Below are 23,161 nucleotides of genomic sequence, written 5' to 3' on the forward strand. Positions count from 1 at the left end.
ACCACCCTGTGTCAGCAATCCCAAAACAATTATCTTGATCATCTTCTCCCAGCCTGGTAATCAACTTTTAAATTTTTTTTACGTCTTTTTGGACAAAATGCGATAGTCCCAATCCCTTAACTGCCAAATCAAACCAACAATTGCAGCCAGCCTAAGCATGATAACTTGTGAATAAGTCAAAACAGCTTCCACATATAATATCATCTGCGGCTATGCATAGTTTCCTTAAATGTAAAGGAAAGGCACTTAAAAATCAATCTATTTAAATGGCTGTCCAGAAAGGAAATGATGAACTGAAGACCGACCTGATTGATCACTCTGCTTTCATTTGATCTTCCTAGCTTTTGAAATTATTCTAAATTGGCCTTCATGTAGTTTTGCCCAAGAGAATAAAGCAGAGACTAGACTAGAGAGAAGTTAGGAAACACTTCACACAAAGGGTGGTAGAAATGCAGAACTCTCCCACAAAAAGTAGTAGATTCTAGCTCAATCATTTTTAAGTCGGAGATAGATAGATTTTTGCTAGCCAAGGTATTAAGGGATATGAAGCCAAGGTGGGTGGATGGAGTTAGGATACAGATCAAGCATGATCACATTGAATGGCGGAACACGCTCATGGGGCTGAATCGCCTACCCCTGTTCCCATCGGTTTCTGAATCAGTCAGTCAGTCATGATCAAAAGAAGAAAGTCTGTGTGTTAGTAAATAAAAATGAAGCTGTCAAGCGAGTGCTACGCTGCAGTGTAATTTAAAGTTGAATTGTCAAAAGGGACATAGCACAAAACATGAGATTATTGTAGGTAGGTAGATAGATACTGAAGGGGTGATGTACTATGCACTACAGCATTAGCCTCGATTGTGTACTCAAGACCTGGAGTGGGACTTGAACCCATAATATTCAGACTCAAGAGGTAAGATGTCAAATTAACTAAATCATTGGAGCATTGAATGCAGTTTGTGTCATACAATTAGAAGGCAATTACTGCTCTGGAGAGTGTACACAGGCCAGCAATGATTCCAAACATCAGGAATTAATTGAGGAAAACTGTCAAGAAAGTGGCATGTTTTCTTTGAGATGACAAAACTGAACTTCAAGACGACAAAGCTGCAGGTTATGGAGAAATTAATCAAAAGCCAAGAGACAAATTAAAAAATTACAAAACCAGAAGTAGTGATGTCAGGCAGAATGTTTCCATTCAAAGGGTAATAGACTCATGGAATAAGTTACCAGGAAGGGATATGATGAACAATTTAAGCAGCAATACACCACCAATGGCTCAGTTGGTAAACAGCACCAGTAATTTCCCAGATGTTCTCCCAACCTTCTGCCAAGATTGGGGAACTCCTGCAGAAAATCTATCCCCAGGTGTTTAACTGGGCCACTCAAACCAGATGGTCACAGATTCAATCACCAGTGTTCCCCAACCCCCGTTCATCAATTGAAGTACAAACATTTCTCCATGTTGGACAAAACTCAGAGGGATGCAAGGACATCAATGTGTTGTACATGACCATGACAATATTCCACCCAATGCAGAGCTCAGCTGTCAATTTAGACTCAACTGAAGTTGAACTAAAGATAAAAGATAGAGAAAAGAGCTCTGAATAAACTATCAAGTTCGAGACATAAGTGCACTTAGTGTGTCGCCATCATCTTGCATATTTATAACCCTTTTACCAAGAATATAACTGGCACTTAGGAGAAAGCTTCCTTATATATTCTGGCACATCTATAGATTGAAGAACCGACCTGTACACTCAGACAGCTATACAGTACTTTGTTGTTACCAAAGATAAGTATTCTTTGTCTATATTCAACTTTTAAATGCATTTTCTACATCTAGAAACAGCATGTAAAGGGTTAACAAGGTCATACAAAGCATGTCTTTCTGCTGACTATATCAATTCAGAACAGACAACTTGTCTGGCAAAATCCTCAACAAAAGGTGCCAGTTTTATATCTCCCACAAAATGTGTGTCTGAAGAGGTCAATACATTAACAATGGCAAAGATGTGAACAATTTAAAAGACTGGCTATTCTTTCAATACTGATGAATGGCTATTTGTTTGAAATAAATTCATGAGCTGTACTGCCTGCTGCCTTTGTTGCAGAATATGCAGGGTGTTCAGAAGGTACCTGGTTACATATAGAAGATAGGAGCAGGAGTCGGCGATTCTGCCCCTCGAGCCTGATCCACCATTTAATGAGATCATGGCTGATCATCCAAATTCAGTACCCTGTCCCTGCTTTCTCCCCATATCCCTTTAGCCTTAAGAAATATATCCAACTCCTTCTTGAATATATTTAGTAAGTTGGCCTCAACTGCCTTCTGTGGTAGAGGCTAAGCCTAAGACTGGGCACTGACTTCTGGCTGTGTGCAAACTTAAGAGAACAGAACAAGATTGGCTAAAGTCCTGTGAGACCAACTGGGCAAGAGGAGGAAGACAGAAGCTTCCTCTTGCAGGATTATATTGGCATCCCACAGCCAGTCTTCATAAAGTCAACAAGTGACTCAACACAAAAGCAAAATACTGCAGATGCTGGAAATCCGAAATAAAACAGAAAATGCTGGAAATACTCAGGTCAGGCAGTAACCTGTGCAGCAAGAAACAGATTTAACGTTTCAGGTCGATGACCTTGTGACAGAAATGCTGACAATCTCTCAGCCAAAAAAGTGTTTTAGAGAATCACTGCCAGCATAACTGGATGGAGAAAGTTTACAGTAAGCAGACATTAGTTATGTTTAGAGAAAGTACGTGGTACCTTTATTGTGCTATATAAATAAGGACGGAAAAGAAATACGTATGTGCTAAACTGTGTATTGTTCATTTATCTAGCTTATCTAAAAACCACTGAATGGATCGGAAATCTGTGCCTCAATTTATGCTGTCGGCCATTTAGAGAGGAAGGCGAATTCACATACTATATTCCGGTGTACAGAGTAAAAGTTCCCTTACTACCTACCCCTGCATCTAACTATTGTTTGCCTAGCTATTGGGCAGAAAATGATTTAGGGGACATGACGCCTATGGTGTGGCCATGGAAGCTATGAGAAGCTTTCTAGTGTAGAAACCCAAAAATGTGAGAGCCATCTTGTGGTGTTAGTAAAACAAAAACTTGCATCTCAACTTCTTATTTCTATAAAAGGGGGATATAATGCCCATCTAAAGGAAAGCATTTATTGAGCCAGATGGCTTTTTCCTAAAAAAATGAATGTCAAGTCTTCCTTCCTAGAATTACTAATAACATGTTGCATTAAAAGTTTAAAATTAACACACTGTACAACAGCCCCTCACAATAAATCTGATGAACCTCTTTCAAGTAGCAAATTGATCAAAAGCAAGTTATAGGTATTGCAGGCTTTGCTGCATTCCACTTGAATTGCAGGACCGAATCCAGTAATCAGTTAAAAGTTCAACTTTACAACTGAAGAAATATTAATGACTAAATTCTAATCACTATAGGCTCAAAATAGCCAGCAGGTTGAGTCAGGTCACCTTGTCTCATTGCCTCAGTCTCAAAGTTACAGGTTCAATCCCTACTCCAGCACAATTTCCCACCTTAATGAAGAGATATTTAAACCAAGGCTCCACCATCTGCCTGTTCTGGTAGCCCAGGTGGAAGATCGAGCAGCACTTTTTTTTTTTGGGGGGGGGGCTAAGAGAGAAAGAGTGTCCTTCAGGGATCTTGGACAATAGTCTTCCCTCAACCACCAAAAAAACCCCACACAGATTAACTGATCATCTCTATACAGTTTGTGGATCTTGCTATGATTAAGATAGTCACCACACTCGTCTACAAAACAAGGATTGCACATCAACGTGATTGATGTGCAAAGTGTGATGTAAAACAAAAATGTCTAATGTATTAAAGCCAACTTTTTCCTATGGTGCACTTATATTTTTGGTTCTTTACCGTTCTTACTCAACACTACTCTCCAAAGCGAGCATGAACTCCTTGTGGTCGAGTACCTTCACTGATCTGGATATATCCAAATTAAGTTTTTTGATAGCAAGTCCAGGATAAGAAACAAAATCTTTCCGTAAATTTCTTCAGCTACTGGGTGCACTTCCAAAAAAGAAATCTCATATCTTCAAAAAACTGATCAGACCTGGTTTCAAGTCATACAGCACAGGAGGCCGCCATTTGGTCCATTGTGTCTGTGACAGCGCTTTGAAAGAGCAATCCAATTAGTCCCACTCCCTTGCTCTTTCCCCATAGCTCTGAAAAGGTTTCCTTTTCAAGTACATATCCATTTCCCTTTTGAAAGTTACTACTGAATCTGCTTCCACCACCCTTTCAGGCAATGCATTCCAGATCATAACCACTCTTTTTAAAAAACATTTCTCCTAAATCGCATCTGAATTTTATTTAATAAGTGAACAAGTAATACACACACACACGTCTATAATTGACATTATATACATTAGCTTAAAGGAAAATGAATGGCCAGAATCCGCTATATTTTGTAGTTAACCTTAGCATACATCATATTCATTATTTTCTGTAGTCTTTGCAACCCGAGCACTAAACTGGTCTAACCGATCTTCCTGAATATTTCAATCAACTCAACTCCATTCATAGAAACATAGAAGATAGGAGCAGGAGTAGGCCAATTGGCTCCTCGAGCCCGCTCCGCCATTTAATGAGATCATGGCTGATCATCCAAATTCAGTACCCTGTCCCTGCTTTCGCCCCATATCCCTTTAGCCTTAAGAAATATATCTAACGCCTTCTTGAATATATTTAATGAATTAGCCTCAACTGCCCTGTGTGGCAGAGAATTGCACAGGTTCACCACTCTCTGGGTAAAGAAATTCCTCCTCATCTCTCTCCTAAATGGCTTACCCATTATCCTTAGACTGTGACCCCTGGTTCTGGACTCCCCCGCCATTGGGAACATCCTTCCTGCATCTAGTCTGTCTAGTCCTGTTAGAATTTTATAAGTTTCAATGAGATCCCCTCTCATTGTGCAAACTCAAGCCCAAACATAGTTGCTACAGATTGCCGGATTTGAATAACTGACCGCTACATTCAAAAGCAACTGCAAGTCATATGTAACTGAGAAAATTATACAATTGGAGTTTTGTTTGAATGAAGCTTGGCTGCTCCCTCAAGCTTTGGAAACAGCAGATAGTTGACAACATTTACACAGAATTAGGCTGGGGACATAATGGACAACAGTTGGCTTTTAACCTGATTTATGGGCTGAAGGGACCGATACCAAGCCAAGGCTAGACAAAAGCTAGCTTCATTTTTATACAGAATCAGTATGGCTAATTTGCTTAAGACTATTTCATCCTAGCTGTGATAGTTCAGTACAGATCTTAAGCATGAAGATACTTACAAAATTAAAACTTCTTATAATGTTTTAAAGTATGCTCATGTTTCAATTTACCTTTGAATCTCTTCGGGAAAGGTGGCACTGAACATCAAAGTCTGGCGGTTTTGTTTAGCTGGCATATCAAAGGAGTTGACTAGTTTTCGCATATCTGGTTCAAATCCCATATCCAACATACGGTCTGCTTCATCTAATACCAAGTACTGCACCTTACCAAGGCCAACCTAGAAATAATGAAAAGGTGGTAAATCTAATAGTAGCTGCAATGTCTGAATTGGTATGCTGATCAAGATCATGAGCTACCATTAAATTGAATGGCCCACAGGTGGCGAGAGGAATGTCAGCCACCTAATTAACCAGTGACCTTTATTGAAAGGACCGAGATACAGCTTAGTCTTTAGAGCCTGGGCAGTAATCTGGTAAATCAGATTGCCTACCCTTTATAGAACCTACCCCATTTTCATTTCATTAACTTCAATGGAATAACAATCGGACAGGTGCTATAAAGGGCGGGCATTCAGTTATGCTTGATTACTGCCCAGGTGGTGGACAAGAATCTACCCCCATATCTCAATGTTATGAGGAAAGATGTAATGGCTGCACATTCCAACAGCTTACTAGTACTCTTCTACATTATACAGAATGTATCCTCAATACTGTAGTTATTGGATACGAGTCAGAGCCAGCCGTTTTCCAGAGTCAGAATAATGGTAGGCAATGTTTCACCTCTTTCAGAGAGCTGGCAAGTCCAAGCTTTTATCTACTTGCAGCCCATCAGGCAACACACACATTCTTTCTTCCCTCAGTGATGTGGAGGGTGGGACAATTTTGAGACCCCACCATTTCTACCATTAAGCGTGGCAGTTTTAGCTTCTTGTTAACACAATAAATTTTTTGAAGTTGCCCATTAAGTGCACAATCCATCACTAATCTCAGAGCCTCAAGATGTTCAGCCCAGTTATCTTACCACAAGATGGCTTAAGGCACAGGATTTTGCTAACACTAACAATAAATTTCTATAACTGTTTTTGGGGATGCAATGACAGACCAACAGCTTACTTTTCCTTTAGAGATAATATCTAAAAGTCTTCCTGGGGTGCCACACAATATATTACAGCCTTGCAAAACCTGACGGATTTGATGACCTGTACTCGTTCCTCCATAGACCACAACAGGCCTCACGACAGTTCTGCAATATTGAAAAACACAGGATACAGAAGTTAATTATATGTAGATAAAAGGTTAGGCAGCTTTTACCCCAAACCAGCAAGGGTTTTTACAAAGTAAATTTCTTGGATATTGGTGAATTTGTACTTGAACAGTACCTCAAAACACATTCATTATTGATCGGCTTTGTAAATAAATTGTGACCTTGACTTCCCTGTGCCTCGCCACTAATTCCCCCTCCCATTTCCACCCTGACCTTGGTCTTTGGCTTCCAACGGTGCTCAACACAAGCTTCAAGAATAGCATCTCTTTCACCAGACCACTCTATAGCCCTCTGATCTGAACATTGACTTTATTAACTGTAGACTCAAGGTAAATCCTCCATTTTATTTACAACGTCAGTGCTGTGATGAGAGGCTGGTCTGCCAGTGACTAGGGAAGGCATTAGGGGTGTAGACCCTTTCAGAATGCAGCGCTAGCAGGGGTCTGTGCTCATGGGGTTAGCCTATTTCCCCATCTCTTAGGATTGGTTGTCTTCTGTCTGCATTTTGTCTTATTTAAGAACTGCTGGATTACATTTGCCATTACCCCCCACCCCATCTCATCTTATTTCGGTGGGCCTCTCCCATGTTTTATCACCTTCAACAATTTGCATGTTCTTTTTATATATTTCCATTACCACATGGACAACCCTCTCTTAAAACATTCATTCTTGGGATCTGGGCGTCACTGGCAAGATCTGCACTTATTTGTCCATTCCTAGATGTTCGAGGTGGTCGTGGACCTTCCTGAACCACTGCAGTCAGTGTGGTGAAGGTGCTCCCATAATGCAGTTAGGTAGGGAGTTCCAGGATTATTACCCAGCGACGATGAAGGAATGGCGATAGATGCCCAAGTCAGAATAGTGAGAGACTTGGAGATGGTGTCCCCATGCACTTGCTGCCAGTGTCATTCTGGGTGGTGGTGGTGGGTTTGGGAGGTGCGGCCATCTCATCATTCAACCCATTAACTCCCTCTCTGATTAGTACACCTTGTTTTGCTTCCCCCCTCTCCCTTGTTCTCAACTCTTCAACCACACCAACATACTTGCTTATCTTTTAGTATTCAGTTCTGATGAAAGGTGTACACCCAAAATGTTAACCGGCTTACAAATATTGACTCAACGGCTGTGTATTTTTGGCAGTACAGTATACACCTCTTCATACAACCGTCACTGTTTTATTTACTTACCCGTAAGAAAACTTCCTAGCTTCCAGATATATCTGATTGATCAGCTCACGTGTTGGAGCTACAATGACTACTTCTGGTTCTTGTAGTTCCTTGAATTGACTATATGCTGCATTCCTCTTCAGCAGCATTTCTATTATTGGCAACAGGAAAGCAGCCTGTGATAATTATATACAAAAAATAGAGTCACTGGTTAATCGCAACTAATGCAGAAAACAGTTACAATCTGCCTCAGCACCTCGGAGCAAGAGGAGGAGAAAAAGCTCAGGTTCTTAAAATCCAGTAACTCCGGCTTGAAAGTGCACGTGCATTGAGCAAGGACATTCACCATGGGGAAAAAGTGACCTGGATAAGGTATCAGAGGGCTGCAGGTACCTATGGAACAGAGTGTGAGGCAAGATATTAGCTAGCAAAGTTTTCTTCTTTATCTTCAAGGCAGCGACTTAAATTAAGGTACATCACAAACAGCAGCAATCACTGTCCAGGTAGCTACTGTTCATGTGCTAGCCTAGATAATATGCATCAGAAATAATGATCAGGAGTAGAACTGTTGGCTAGCTTACCCCTTCCAGCTCAAGGATGCCGAGGTTCAATGTCAAAGTACACATGTAATTTATAGGATCATTACCAGCACATTGCGATTTGAAGGTGACATGGATTGTTACTCATTTTTTAAGTTGATAAGTTTCACTTTCTACTACTCACTGTTTTCCCAGAGCCTGTTTGGGCACAAGCCATCAAATCCCGGCCAGAGAGTATAATTGGAATCCCGTGTTTCTGAACTGGTGTAGGTTTCAGATATCCTGCCTTATTTATATTCTTGTTCAAAGTGTCACACAGATGAGCTTCATCAAATGACTAGAACAAAGAAAACAAGACAAGCTTAGTATTTGTCTTTTTACACTGAACTTGATTATAAACCTGTTATAATGGAGCTCAAAAAAAATTCTCCAGTGGGATCTGTCCCAAGTGTGTAGCAGTTACGAAATTTCTGAATACAAATATAAAAAGGAAACAAATTGTTGCTTTAAGATCCTAGAGTACGCACATCAGTATCTGAATGCCTTAAGTTTACAATTTTTATTAATGGACGTGGGATTTGGGGTGGGGTGGGGGAAATGGAGAAAGAGAAAGTCTACTTTTAAAATGGAGTTTTTAAAATATGGTCATACAGAAATGCACAAAGAAAAGCCCAATTTTAGATTTTAAAATATTGTTTAAAGCTAGCAAGATGATTTTAATACAAAAAGCATGTTTGGGACATAGCTTTTCTTACATTCATTAGTCGATTTCTACCTGTGTTCATCATCTTTCTCCCCCCCCCCCCCCCCCCCAAAATGGTGGGCAAAACAAAGCACAGACAGATTTCAGCACAGTACACCAAAACCTAGAGCAACCTAAGCAACTTGCACCAGAAGTGAACTATTTTTGCTTTTAAATCCCTGCTCATTTTCCATTCCAACCAGAATTAAAATTTTATTTAGCCTTATATGCTAGCACCAAAGAAAGTTATCCCCAATTCTTCAACATACAATGGGATCTGCTTGTGCGGCAGGGTGTCAAATTTTGTTTGATAACACTCCTGTGAAGCACCTTGGGATGTTATACTGCATTAAAAAAGGCCTTATATAAATGCAAGTTGTCATCTTGATTTGTTTTCCTGCCTTCCTCTGTATGGTACTCTCTCTCGTCAGTGTTTGATTTTCTCAAAATAGCCAAATATCCCCTTTTAAATAAGTCTATACAACAATACAGGACACTTTCGTTTATCCGGAGGTTAAATGTCCGGAAAGCTCTATCCACCGGCAAAATTCAGGAATCGGTTCAGCTACTTTTCGTTGCTTTTTTTCCTCCAGTCAGGCTCTGCAAGGTCTAGCTGAAGCTGTTGCTTAGCTAGAGATGCTTGCAAGCTACGGCCAACTATTTTGAAGCTATTGCTAAGCAACAGGGTTTGTTGCTTCACACGGAGCTTCTGAGCTCCGCATGTTTTAACATTAGCACTGATTTGTCCGGCAGTTTTGATGGGACGGCAACAGCTCGGTCCCATCAGTGCCGGATACCAGAAAGTTTCCTGTATTGCGATGTGAAGACAGTCCTGAGCACCTGTATTTTCCCAAAGAAAACCCTCACTTTCAGAAGTGTTACTTCACCTGACCTTATTGCTAAAGATTTCCCTTCCCAATAACAGCACGCAGTTTGCAATCAACCAAGCCATTTGGGAGCTTGTAATCTATTTTTCCATATTTTGTTCTGCTTTTCTGTTTGGGGGGCAGAAGAGAGCGAGAGATGTCCTGAGGCATGGGCTAAAAGTACATACATGTTTGAGCGACAAGGGACAGGGATGATAGCTTTTCAGTATGTCACAAATACTAACCACTCTGACTGCACTTTCCATTCAAAAAATGACCAAAAAACCTAGCTCTCGGTCTCAACAAACTTCAGTTCATTACTGTAACCAGAATACCACAAGGGCGATGCAATATGCTACTGTGTCAAAATGGAACAGTACATCAGGCAATTAGGGATTGGGTGGAAATCCGGTCAGGCTACATCCAATACAGATTTGAGAGCTCTACAAATTTTTTTAAGGATCCATTTAGATGGAGAAAATATGATGCATGTCATAACATTTTAGCAGTTCAATTATATACACACACCGTTACAAACCAATGCTTGAATTTGAATGACCATGGCCTTTCATAACTCCAATCCGATTTGCACAAAAGCAATACTCAAAACAATTTCATACACGAATAAGATCAAGTTTTGGATAATCCCTTTCATCAGTGATCACATACACTGTTAAATAAGAATGTTTCATAAGAGTATACACCATGCTTCTGCTCAGTCTCCCACCCAATCCTCTATATCCAAAAAGGTGCTGGCTAAGCTTCCTTGGTGGCCTAATACTTAAAACATAATTTAGTGTCATACTAAGCCATAAACATCAGAAGGGCCAGGTTCAACTCCCAGTCCATACCAAGGTATCTCAGCCAGGGAAGGAGTTTGGGTACAATAGTTGCCTCAGCACTCCAGTTAGGAAGGAACAAAATGTCTATGGTTGCTGCTCCTTCTAGTTGTTTTCTAGTTACTCCAGTCAAAAGTGCAGGTGTGGACATCAGATGAGAACAGGATTAGATTCAGCTCCAAAGCCTGTCGTAATCAAACAGCCTGCCGGCACTCACTGCCTAAACTCTCATGAGAGATAGCAGAGGATTGCAGCACTGTACAACAGCAGGATATTTATTTCCTGTATATACAAACATTTCCTATATACACACACACACACAAAACTCATTGCCCAACTTGAACACAATCCCAGAGAAAAAAAAGTGAAAACTACAATACTGAAAGTTCAAGTTTATAAACATTCGAGAGAACAGAGCGCTAATCCCACAACCCTTGGGTCTAGGCCTCTTGCAGACAAGCAAATGTCCCAGAGGGATAGCCATTTACCAGATCTGTAAATGCAGTTAGCATATTAGCTTCACAAATTCATAGAATACAATAAAATTAAATACCAACCAGTATTGCAGGCGGAACATTGAATCCTGAAACATCCACAAGAATGTCATCATATTTATCGAAGTTAATACCAGTCTGATAGCGAGCAAAGATGGCACCTTCTTCTTCAGGTGGTGGAGGAGGAATATAGGTCACTTTGGGGCCTTTGAAGAAATACATGAATTAGATTTGTATTTGTGCAATTGAAGTTTCAATATCCCATTATAACCAGGAGTGTAATGTTACTTAGGCAGAGTCTTTTTCTTTTGGACAGGGGTAGAGTAGACGAGATGGCAGAAAAAGTAAAAACCAAGATTAATTTATGCAAAGCAACATTTAGTTACATCTATATACCCAACACACCAGTATCATCACTGGAAGGCGTGTAGAAATTAGGTCGCAAGGAAAAATGTGGGATAAGGAAAGGCAAATTACCAGTCTTTTCATATCTTCTTGCATTCTGTTTGAAAGGGTCAGAAACCTTGAAAGTAGGGCAGTGTCTGCTGCTTTCACTGCCGACGACATGAATGGGGCCGAAACACGGGATTTCTCCTTCCCGTATTTAAAAAAAGTGGATTGAACTGGAATAGGTTGGGTTTTTTTTTTTTTTTTTTATATATTCGCTTATGGGATGTAGGCGTCACTGGCAAGGCCAGCATTTATTACCCATCCCCAATTGCCCTTGAGAAGGTGATGGTGAGCCACCTTCTTGAACCGCTGCAGTCCGTGTGGTGAAGGTACTCCCACAGTGTATGAGCCAAATACTTGGAAAACAAATGCCATTTATTACTTCTTCTTAGGCAGTCCCTCGGAACCGAGGATGACTTGCTTCCACGTTAAAATTTCATTAAAATTCCATTTATTAATACCTACCCTGGCTGCACACGTCAAGGCATCAAAAGAGCTAAATACCAGCAATATGAAATTTAAATTTAAAAAAACCACAGGAAATGCATAGCAGGTAATACAACTAAGGATAAAAAAAAGCACTGGGGTTTATTTCTAGAGGAATAGAATTGAAAAGCAGAGAAGTTAAACTTGTATAGACCCTTGGTTAGGTCACACTTGAAGTACTGTGAACAGTTCTGGTCTCCATGTTATAAAAAGGATATAGAGGCACTGGGGAAGGTGCAACAGAGATTTACTAGGATGATATCAAAACTGAGAGGATTCCTATCAGGAAAGATTGAACATGCTGGGGCGCTACTCTAGAAAAGACGATTGAGGGGTGACCTGATAAGAGTTCTTTAGTCTATTGAACCCTTTCATAATCTTAGAGAAAATGTTTCCACTTGTGGGCAAGACCAGAACTAGAGGCCATAAATACAAGATGGTCACTAATAAATCCAATAGGGAATTCAGGAGAAACTTCTTTACCAAGAGAGTGGAACTCGCTACCACGAGTAGCAGTCGAGGCGAATGCATTTAAGGGAAAGCTCGATAAGTACTTGAGGGAGAAAGGAAAAGGATATGTTGATGGGGTTAGATGAAAAAGGGTGGGAGCAGGCTCATGGAGCATAAACATCAGCATGGCCGGTTTCTGTGCTGTAAATACTATGCAAATCAGTCAGGGGCAAGAATCTGCCAGGATTCCCACCCAATGAACCCTGAATTGATGGTGGTCAAGTACAAGATTAGACTCCGGTGTGGTGCCGTCCCCCACCACCGCCCCCCCACCCAAATAGTCTCCTAACCGGTGTCTAGGCTCATATGAAAAATGTGCACTTCCAAGAAGTCTTTTGAGATTCCTACTTCACCAGCAGGTTGGACTTTGTAGTTCAGATTCAAACTCAATGCCAGTAGTTTGAGTTCAAAAAGGTGATCTCAGGGATGTGTCACCCATTTGGACAAGTTCACAAAAAAAAAGTCCAATGGTACTATTGGATAGCGCCTCCCAAACCAGCGACCTCTACCACCTAGGAGGACAAGGGCAGCAGGCACATGGGAACACCATCACCTCCAAGTTACACATCATCCTGACTTGGAAATATATCGCTGTTCCTTCATCATTGGGTCAAAATCCTGAAACTCCCTCTCTATCAGCACAGAGAGTACCTTCACCGTACAGACTGCAGCGGTTCAAGGCGGCGGCCACCAACCACCACCTTTGCAAGGGCAATTAAGTTAAGGATGGGCAATAAATGCTGGCCTTGCGAGCGATGCCCACATCCCAGGAACAGATAATAAAAAGACAAATCAGGACTTCTGGGTCCTGGACCACATTCCATTCAATTATAACTGCCAAAATCAAATCACCTGGTTATTCATCGCTCAGCTATTTGTGGGATCTTGCTGTGTTTACTTATCCAACAATCAATGCACTTCAAAGTAACTAATTCTACATTAAGGACGCCGGTGTGGTGAGGAACTATATAAATGCATCTCTTTCTTTAGCTTCTTAGTTGCATATCAATTGCTAGAAAGTACTCTGGATTAAGTGTAGGTATCGGTTAACGGATTACTTCCATAATCACAGGAAGGACGTTTCATAAATGTACCCTTAGGAGCCACGAGCATGTTAATTCAAGTTACCAAAAATCACAACATTTCTAATATATCAGCATCTACTTGGATTACAATTTTTAAAATGCAGGAGACTTCATCTGAGCACAATACGAATCAGAACTTGGGAGACACGGCAGGAACTTCATTGCTCTTTAACCTGCTGTCCCTCCAGTCCAGATTTTGAGACGCCTCCTGCTCCATTATATTAAAACCCATGTTATGCACATACAAAACAGCATTTAGCATGATATCTGGGGTACAACACAAATCACTAAACATTATCCAACTGCTCCTGCAGGAACAGTTTGCCACAATTCCTCCATAAAAGTTACACCCCTACAAAAAAAAAAATTCCCTCTGCTGGCTCATCATGGAGGCCTTCTGCTCTTTAGCAGGAAGTGAAATGATCTCAAGCTGCACTACCCTACTCAGTTGGTATAGCATTTACTGCACTTTACTCAATGTATGAAAAGTGAAATAGTCTTAAATGCAAGTAAGGAAAATGAAATCTACCTTAAAAACATCAAGTCCAATCTAAATAAAACATATCTTTAATATAAGCTGCCTTTGAAAGGTCGACAATTACCTTGGATTTTATTGTCACCTTCAACATCGCTAGAATTCCAGCGACCTAAAGAGAACATAAAACTTGTATTAACTACATTTCAGTGGTTTTGGGAGGGGGATGGGGAGAAAGGGAGAAGAGGAGGGACACACATCACACATACCACCCACACCGCCGCCCTCCTCAAGTTAACACCAAACATTACTGCATGGCTAAAATATTTTTTACAAAAGGTGATTCTCTCACATTTCCCCCCCTCAGCAACGCAACAGTCCCAACCAGAAATAGAAAGCATCATAACTGTAAAGCAGGCCTCCAATAACTGCATTTCTGTAACCACCTACTAATGAGTATGTAAACACAAACCCGGTGTGCCTCATCCAGCAAAAAGGTGGAGGGGGTACTGGAACATGCTCACGTCCGATTTTTATTTAGCATAGTTAAATTATTGATTTCCTTTTCCAGACCAAAACTATAAATACTTCCAAAAAGGAAAAAACCCAATCCCAATTTGGATTGCACGAATATTTAAGACTCCACTGTAGTATCAAAGAAACACAAGCTGAAGACCAACACTTAGCCATCAGGTTGCATTTTTAATTTTGAGAGTGTGATTCAAACTACAAAGCAGACTGGTTTCATTGATCAGCTACAGGAAGGTGCCATTTCAGTTTAAATTTTCAACTTCAAGTTTGTTAAATGTGAAAGTTTTCCATGAACATTCTATTGTATGAAGCGTACAGCTTAATTTCTTCAGGGTGAGGCCAAGTATAGTAGGAAACTATAGTTATGAGGAGAAACCGAGATACTGGGACTATTGCCAATGGAGCAGAGGAAATGGAGGGGCGATAAGAACATAAGAATTAGGAGGAGTAGTAGGCCATATGGCCCCTCAAGCCTGCTCCGCTATTCAATATCATGGCTGATCTTTGACCTCAACTCTTTAATAGAGGCTTTAAAATTAAGAGTTTTGAGAGTGACTCGGGAAAGACTAGTGGTTGGGAAGTCAGTGATGAGGGGTTATCAATTTAAAATTATCACTACTTGTGAGGAAGAAGTTAGGAGAAATTTTTCCACACAAGGTTGTTGGAACATATTGGGTGTTGGAACAGATTGGGTGACCGCTTTGCGGAACACCTCCGTTCAGTCCGTAAGGATGACCCCGAGCTTCCGGTCGCCTGTCATTCACCGCTCCATTCCCACTCGGACCTCACCGTCCTTGGCCTCCTGTATTGTTCCACGGAAGCTCAACGTAAACTCGAGGAACAGCACCTCATCTTCCGATTAGGCACTCTGCGGCCTTCCGGACTCCATATCGAGTTCAACAATTTCAGATCATAAGCTCGGCCCCAATTTAATTTTCTCTTGTATTGTTCCACTCCTTCCCCCCCACCCCCCTTTCCTTTTGTTTCTCTCTCACACCCGGCAGCTATCTTTTGCCCTGCCAGTACACTTTACACCTAATCTCAGCCCATTACCATCTCATCTAGCTTCTAATCTTTTACTTCTTTTGTTTCTTTTATTCTTTTGTCCGATCGCAGCCCTGCCTTCGATCCAGTTTCTTTTCTTTCCAGTTTTGAAGAAGGGTTCGACCCGAAACGTCAACTCAAATTTCTCTCCACGGATGTTGCCTGACCTGCTGAGTTTTTCCAGCATTTTCTGTTGTTATGTTGGAACATAAAATGTTTTGTCCCAGCCTGTGATTATTGCTTCGTTTAAAGGAAAATTGGGTAAATATTTGAAGCAGAGGAAGGCACAAAGCATGGGGAGAGAGTGGGTCAGTGCGATTAGTTTTGGATAGCTCTCGCAAAGACACAACAAAGACACGATGGGTCGATTGCCCTCCTTTTGTGCTGTAAACCTCTATGGTACTAAATGAGCAGCTCACCTCTCAATTTAGAATTAGATCCCGAAAAGGGCTCTTCATTTCTACCTCTGTAACCACCTGCAATTCAAATTTTCAAAGTATGAATTTCAAACACTTGAAACCATTTGAAAACTAGGTAAATACTGGATTTAATTTTACATCAAGATTTTGATGATAACTGCATTAAAATGTACCATTACAAATTTACTACACAAGTAGGTTTCATAATTAGATATTCCATTGAATTATTTTGCAGGAAAACCAAAGATTGCTACTACAACCTCACAAATTGTGATGAACAGGAATTTGCATGAAGCGGGAAGGAACAAAAACCAAGGCTAGTCTGGTGCCTTTACTTGCCTAAATTTTGTACATTTTGCAAGAGTGAATATAGTACATCATATAAAATGACATCAGGGAATTGTAAATTTGTAATTTTTTTGTGGTGGAGATCAGAAGTAGTCAACCTCCACACTTTCCCTTCCAGTGCATGAAATTCAAACGTTTCACTTATCCTTTGACTCTGAATCGATGCAGAACGCGGAGTGCAGAATCTACCCCTCTAACATTGGGAATTTCAAGCTCGAGCACATCTTAAATTTACAGCTCCTGTTTCGATTCTTCAGAAAAGAAACTGTTTCTGCATTAGTCATCTCTCCAATGTCATGGTTATCATCCATCAAAACAAAAAGATCAAACTCCGCCTCACTCAAACTGCCAGGAATCTCTTCAACTTCGTCATTGTTTTTGTTGCCAGAAGCCAAACTGCAGTTTCTGAAGCAGCTACTGATGCAGCTGGGAGTCACTGCATGCCAAGCTCTACTGAATAAGCACCAACATGCTGCAGTTTTTCCACAATCTGTAAAAAGTCAGTTTCCTCAGTACAATTTAAAACAGAAGCCACCTTACGCAGGCATTGCCTCTTGTAGTGCTGCTGCATGCTATGAATGACATCTTGGTGCAAGGGCTGGATGACAGAAGTGCTGTTAGATGGTCCTCAGATAATGAAGCAATCCATCCCCGCATGCAGCAAGACCTGGACAACATTCAGACTGGGCAGATAAATGGCAAGTAAGATTCGTGCCATACAAGTGCCAGGCAATAACCATCTCCAACAAGAGAAAGTCTAGCCAGCTCCCCTCGACACTCAAAGGGATTACCATCGCCGAATCCCCGCTGGGGGTCACCATTGACCAGAAACTTAACTAGACCAGCCACATAAATACTGTGGCTACAAGAGCAGGTCAGAGGCTGGGTATTCTGCAGCGAGTGACTCACCTCCTGACTCCCAAAGCATTTCCATCATCTACAAGACACAGTCAGGTGTCTGTGATGGTATACTCTCCTCTTGCCTGGATGAGTGCAGTTCCAACAACATTCAAGAAGCTCAACACCATCCAGATTCACCGGCAGCAGAGGCACAGAGAGCGGCCCTGGGTGGAGACCGAGCACAGAGACGGAGTGTGGTTTAAAAAGTGTGCCGAGAGTTGGTTCTTGCTTTACACCAAGGAAAGAGTCAGAGAGCAGGAGCAATCAAACAACAACAATGCGAAACCGCTAAAGTGACGTCACAACCAGGGAAGGAGCTGATTGGTAAGGAGGACCTGGTAAGTATTTCTACAGGCCAGTCGTTGAAGTAAAAGTAAGGTTGCTAGTTTAGAGTAAGTAGTGGTTAAAGTGAAGCAAGGTCCCTAGTGTATTTAATATTCTTTAATTTAAAGTAAAGGGAGTAAATTAAGGGTAGGACATGGCAGGGCAGCTCGGCAACATGGAGTGCTCCTCCTGTGCTATGTGGGAAGTCAGGGACAGTGTGTCCAGGGCGAACACGTGTGCAGGAAGTGTCTCCAGCTGCAGCTACTCGAAATCTGTGATTCGGAGCTGGAGCTGCGGCTGGAGTCACTGTGGAGCATCCGCGAAGCTGAGATCTTCGTGCATAGCACGTTTAATGAGGTGGTCACACCGCAGGTAAAGAGTGCACAGGCAGACAGATTAAGAACTAGGAAGGTAGTGCAGGAGTCCCCTGGGCCCATCTCCCTCGCCAACAGATTTTCCGTTTTGGATACTGATGGGGGAGATGGCTTCTCAGGGGAATGCAGCAAGAGCCAAGTCCGTGGCAGTATGAGTGGCTCAGCTGCACGGGGGGGGAGGAAAAAAGAGTGGGAGAGCAATGTGATAGGGGATTCTATCGTAAGGGGAACAGATAGAAGTTTCTGTGGCCACAGACGTGACTCCAGGATGGTATGTTGCCTCCCTGGTGCCAGGGTCAAGGATGTCACTGAACGACTGCAGGGCATTCTGAAGGGGGAGGGCGAACAGTCAGAGGTCGTGGTTCACATTGGTACCAACGACATGGGTAGAAAGAGGGATGAGGTCCTGCAACAAGAATTTAGGGAGCTAGGTAGCAGATTAAAAAGCAGAACCTCAAAAGGTTGTCATCTCTGGATTACTCCCGGTGCCATGTGCTAGTGAGTATAGGAATAGGAGGATAGAACAGATGAATGCGTGGCTAAATAGTTGGTGCAGGAGGGAGGGCTTTAGTTTCCTGGATCTGCTTCTGGAGAAGGTGGGACCTGTACAAGTCAGACGGGACCAACATCCTTGCGGGGAGGTTTACTAGTACTGTTGTGGCGAGGGGGGGTTTAAACTAACTTGGCAGGGAGATGGGTTATGGAGTGGAGCTATAGTAGGGGCTGATGCACAGCCAAATATAGAGGAAAAAATAAGTCAGCCTGGAAGGCAGAGCAAATATGTAACGGCACAAGGGAGTATGGCAAGGCTGGATGGCATTTATTTTAATGCAAGGAGTCTTGCGAGTAAGGCAGATGAATTGAAGGTGTTGATGAACACATGGGAGTATGATATTGTTGCTATCACAGAGGCATGGTTCAGGGAGGGACAGGACTGGCAGCTCAATATTCTGAGGTATAGAATTTTCAGGAAAGACAGAGGAGGGGGTGTCACAATATTAATCAAGGAGTCAATTACTGCTGTAAGGAGGGATGATATATTAGCGGGTTCCTCTAATGAGGCAATATGGGTAGAACTTAAAAACAAAAAGGGGGCAAGCACTTTGCTGGGATTGTACTATAGGCCCCCAAACAGTCAGGTAGAGATAGAGGAACCGATATGCAGGCAAATCTCAGAAGTGTAGAAATAATAGGGTAATAACAGTAGGGGATTTCAACTTCCCCAATATTAACTGGGATAGTCAGAGTGTGAAAGGCTTAGAGGGTGTGGAATTCTTAAAGTGCATCCAGGAGAGCTTTTGAGCCAGCATGTAGGAAGTCCTACAAGAGAGGGGGCTGTGCTGGACCTAATTCTAGGGAATGTAGCCAGGCAAGTGGTAGAAGTGTCAGTAGGAGAGCATTTTGGTGACAGAGATCATAATTCAGTGACATTTAAGGTAGTCATGGAAAAGGACAAAGATGGACCGGAAATAAAGGTTCCGAATTGGGTGAAGGCAGATTTTAATATGATAAAGGCAGGATCTGGCCAAAGTGGACTGGGAACAGCTACTTGTAGGTGTGGTAAACCACTTTTATCGTTCACTATCGTTACACTATGGTTATCACTGTTTACACTGTTGTATCACTACACAAGGTCACCTCTTGTCACGCTGTTATACCTGGGCTGACCACAGCTGACTCCGCCCATGGCTCCGTTGCTTGCCCAGGTATAAAGGTGGTCGACTGGCTGGTATTCCTCCTTGTTGGACCCGATCACCCACGAGGGTGGGTTCTGTTATTTAGCCAATAAAAACCCTATAGTTACTATCTTAACTCGTCGCTATTCATTGGATGAATTGATAGGTATATCAATTTTATTGGCTAAATTTTGAAATGAGTGGATCGGAGCAGCCAAACGACCAGCCAAACGGCCAGCTACAACAGCCACAGCAGCCGGCCTGGCTGCGAGCCCTCCGACCGCCGTACCTGGATCTAAACCCACAGGCAGCGAACTCAGCCCTCGACTTTGAACACTGGCTGAGCTGTTTCGAATCCTACCTGGGAGAATCCGGCGTGCTTCTGGGATCCAAACTAAGAGTTCTGACCACCCAGGTGAGCCCTAAAGTATTTGCATTCATCCGGGACTTTGCTACATACGAGGACGCCCTCAACCTGCTGAAAGAGCAGTACTGGAGCCCGGTAAATTCTATGTATGCCAGACATCTCCTAAGATCCCGCTCGCAACAGCCAGGAGAGTCTGTAGATGAATTTTTACGGGCGCTACAAACACTCGGCAGGGACTGTGACTTTAAAGCTGTAACGGCTGCAGAAAATACTGAAGGGAATATCCGCGATGCCTTCGTGAAAGGCCTTCGGTCCGACTACTCACGGCAAAGACTGCTCGAATCAAAGGACCTCGACCTGAATACAACTGCAGCCCTCGCTCGCTCTCTGGAAGTGGCCCATCGGGACCTCGAGGCGTACTCCAGGTACTGTGCTGCGCGACCCTGGGACTCGGGCCCGACCCCAGCCGCAATACCCCTCGCACCGCCGCCTCTGGGACCTACCTCAGCGTCGGCGTCCCAGAACCGATCGGGACCACCACCCCTGGTACCGGCTGCGACATCGGACCCCCGCGATCGGGCCGCCGGCTGCTTCTTCTGTGGCCAGGCGAAACACCAGAGGACACGCTGCCCTGCAAGAAACGCGACTTGCTCGGACTGCCACAAGAAAGGCCACTTCGCGAAGGCCTGCAGGGGGAGAGCCACAGACGCCAGCAGTGCCTCATGCTAGTTATGGGGCGGCCATCTTTCATCAAGGCCACAGATGCCAGTATCCCCTAGTGTGAGTTGTGGGGGGCGGCCATCTTTGATCAAGGCCACCGACGCCATCAGTGCCTCATGTGAGTTGTGGGGGCGGCCATCTTCTCCGCCACACTCGACCGCCACCTTGTCTCCAGACCCGACCACCGCCTCACCCGCAGACTACAGCAGCTCGCTCAGCCATACACTAGCCTCCGTCACACTGGACCAAGCTCGCCCGCATCACCTGTCCAAGTCCATGATGGACATCAAAGTAAACGGCCACGCCACGACCTGCCTCTTCGACAGCGGAAGCACGGAGAGTTTCATCCATCCAGACACGGTGAGCCACTACTCCCTCACTGTCCGGCCAACGCGCAACCGGATCTCGATGGCGTCGAGGTCCCATTCTACAGACATCAGCGGCTACTGTGTTGTGACCCTGGCGGTTAGGGGCACGGAGTATAAAAAATTTTAAACTCCTCGTCCTGCGCTGCCGTCCTACTAGGGCTGGACTTCCAATCCCACCTTCAAAGTGTCACTTTGGCATACGGTGGACCCCTCCCCCCACTCAGTCGACAACCAGCAGCCTTTAAACCGCCCACCACCTGCGGCCTATCCACCCTCAAGGTCCCGCCCCCCTCCCTGTTCGCTAACCTCACCCGCGACTGTAAACCCGTCGCCACCGAGAGCAGGCGGTACAGCGCCGGGGACAGAGCTTTTATTAGCTCTGAGGTGCTGCGTCTCCTGAAGGAGGGCATCATCGAGAGGAGCAACAGCCCCTGGCGTGCCCAGGTCGTAGTCGTGAAGACCGGCAATAAAAACCGCCTGGTCATCGACTACAGCCAAACCATAAACCGGTACACCCAGCTGGACGCATATCCCGTTCCCCGCATATCTGATATGGTCAATCAGATTGCACAGTACCGGGTATTCTCTACCATCGACCTTAAGTCACCCTATCACCAACTCCCTATCCGCCCTGAGGACCGCCAGTATACCGCCTTCGAGGCGAATGGCCGCCTCTACCACTTCCTTAGGGTTCCCTTCGGCGTCACCAACGGGGTTTCGGTCTTCCAAATGGAGATGGACCGGATGGTTGACCAGAACGGGCTGCAGGCCACGTTCCCTTATCTAGATAACGTCACCATCTGCGGCCGCGACCGGCAGGACCACGATGTTAATCTGGAGAAATTCCTCCGTACGGCCCAACGGCTGAACCTCACTTACAATAAGGAGAAATGTGTGTTTAACACCTCGCGTCTTGCCATCCTCGGCTGCGTAGCAGAGAACGGAGTCATCGGCCCCGACCCCGAAAGAATGCGCCCCCTCATGGAGCTTCCCCTCCCCCACTGTCCAAAGGCGCTGAAGAGAACCCTGGGGTCTTCGCCTACTATGCCCAATGGGTGCCGAATTATGCGGACAAAGCCAGACCCCTCAAAGTCCACCTCCTTCCCCCTGACGGCAGAAGCGTGCGCAGCCTTCTCCCTCATAAAGGGAGACATTGCTAAGGCCACAATGCACGTGGTGGATGAGTCTATCCCTTTCCAAGTGGAGAGCGATGCATCCGACTTCGCCCTAGCTGCAACCCTTAACCAGACGGGGAGACCCGTGGCCTTCTTCTCAAGGACCCTGAGATCCGACACTCTTCGGTCGAGAAGGAGGCCCAGGCGATCGTGGAGGCAGTACGACGCTGGAGGCATTACCTGGCAGGCAAACGATTTACCCTCCTCACCGACCAGCGTTCGGTCGCTTTTATGTTTAATAACAAGCTGAGGGGCAAAATCAAGAACGACAAGATCTTGAGGTGGAGAATCGAGCTCTCCACCTATGATTATATATCTTGTACCGGCCTGGTAAACTGAACGAACCCCCAGATGCTCTATCACAAAGTACATGCGCCAACGCACAAATTGATAGACTGCAGACCCTCCACAACGACCTCTGCCACCCCGGGGTCACCAGGCTTTACCACTTCATTAAGGCCCGCAACCTGCCATACTCCATCGAGGGGGTCAGGACCATGACCAGGAACTGCCAAACTTGTGCCGAATGCAAACCGCATTTCTTTAGGCCGGACAGAGCAAGCCTGATCAAGGCCACCCGCCCCTTTGAGCGATTGAGCATCGATTTTAAGGGGCCCCTCCCGTCCTCTGACCGTAATGTGTACTTCCTCAACATCGTTGATGAGTACTCCAGTTTCCCCTTTGCCTTCCCCTGCCCAGACAGGACCAGTAC

General features: G+C 43.9%; 1 protein-coding gene across 9 annotated transcripts in view; it reads right to left on the reverse strand.

The window, feature by feature from the left end:
- The window catches only part of ddx4 (DEAD (Asp-Glu-Ala-Asp) box polypeptide 4), a 145,488-nt gene that overhangs the window by 38,918 nt on the left and 83,409 nt on the right, over positions 1 to 23,161 (reverse strand). For 7 of the 9 annotated variants that reach the window (XM_085972001.1, XM_085972022.1, XM_085972015.1 and 4 more), the window contains 7 exons: positions 16,198 to 16,254; positions 14,331 to 14,375; positions 11,261 to 11,403; positions 8,441 to 8,593; positions 7,739 to 7,893; positions 6,401 to 6,530; positions 5,399 to 5,565 (listed from right to left, as the gene is read on the reverse strand). In XM_085972001.1, coding sequence (XP_085828127.1) covers positions 5,399 to 5,565; positions 6,401 to 6,530; positions 7,739 to 7,893; positions 8,441 to 8,593; positions 11,261 to 11,403; positions 14,331 to 14,375; positions 16,198 to 16,254 — 850 coding nt within the window. The remainder of the gene's footprint in view (positions 1 to 5,398; positions 5,566 to 6,400; positions 6,531 to 7,738; positions 7,894 to 8,440; positions 8,594 to 11,260; positions 11,404 to 14,330; positions 14,376 to 16,197; positions 16,255 to 23,161) is intronic. The other 2 variants (XM_085972054.1, XM_085972037.1) reach the window with 1 other exon arrangement.

This window comes from Somniosus microcephalus, chromosome 2 (assembly GCF_052327205.1).
Source record: "Somniosus microcephalus isolate GS21.2 chromosome 2, FLI_Smic_1.0, whole genome shotgun sequence".
Classification (NCBI taxonomy): Eukaryota; Metazoa; Chordata; class Chondrichthyes; order Squaliformes; family Somniosidae; genus Somniosus; species Somniosus microcephalus.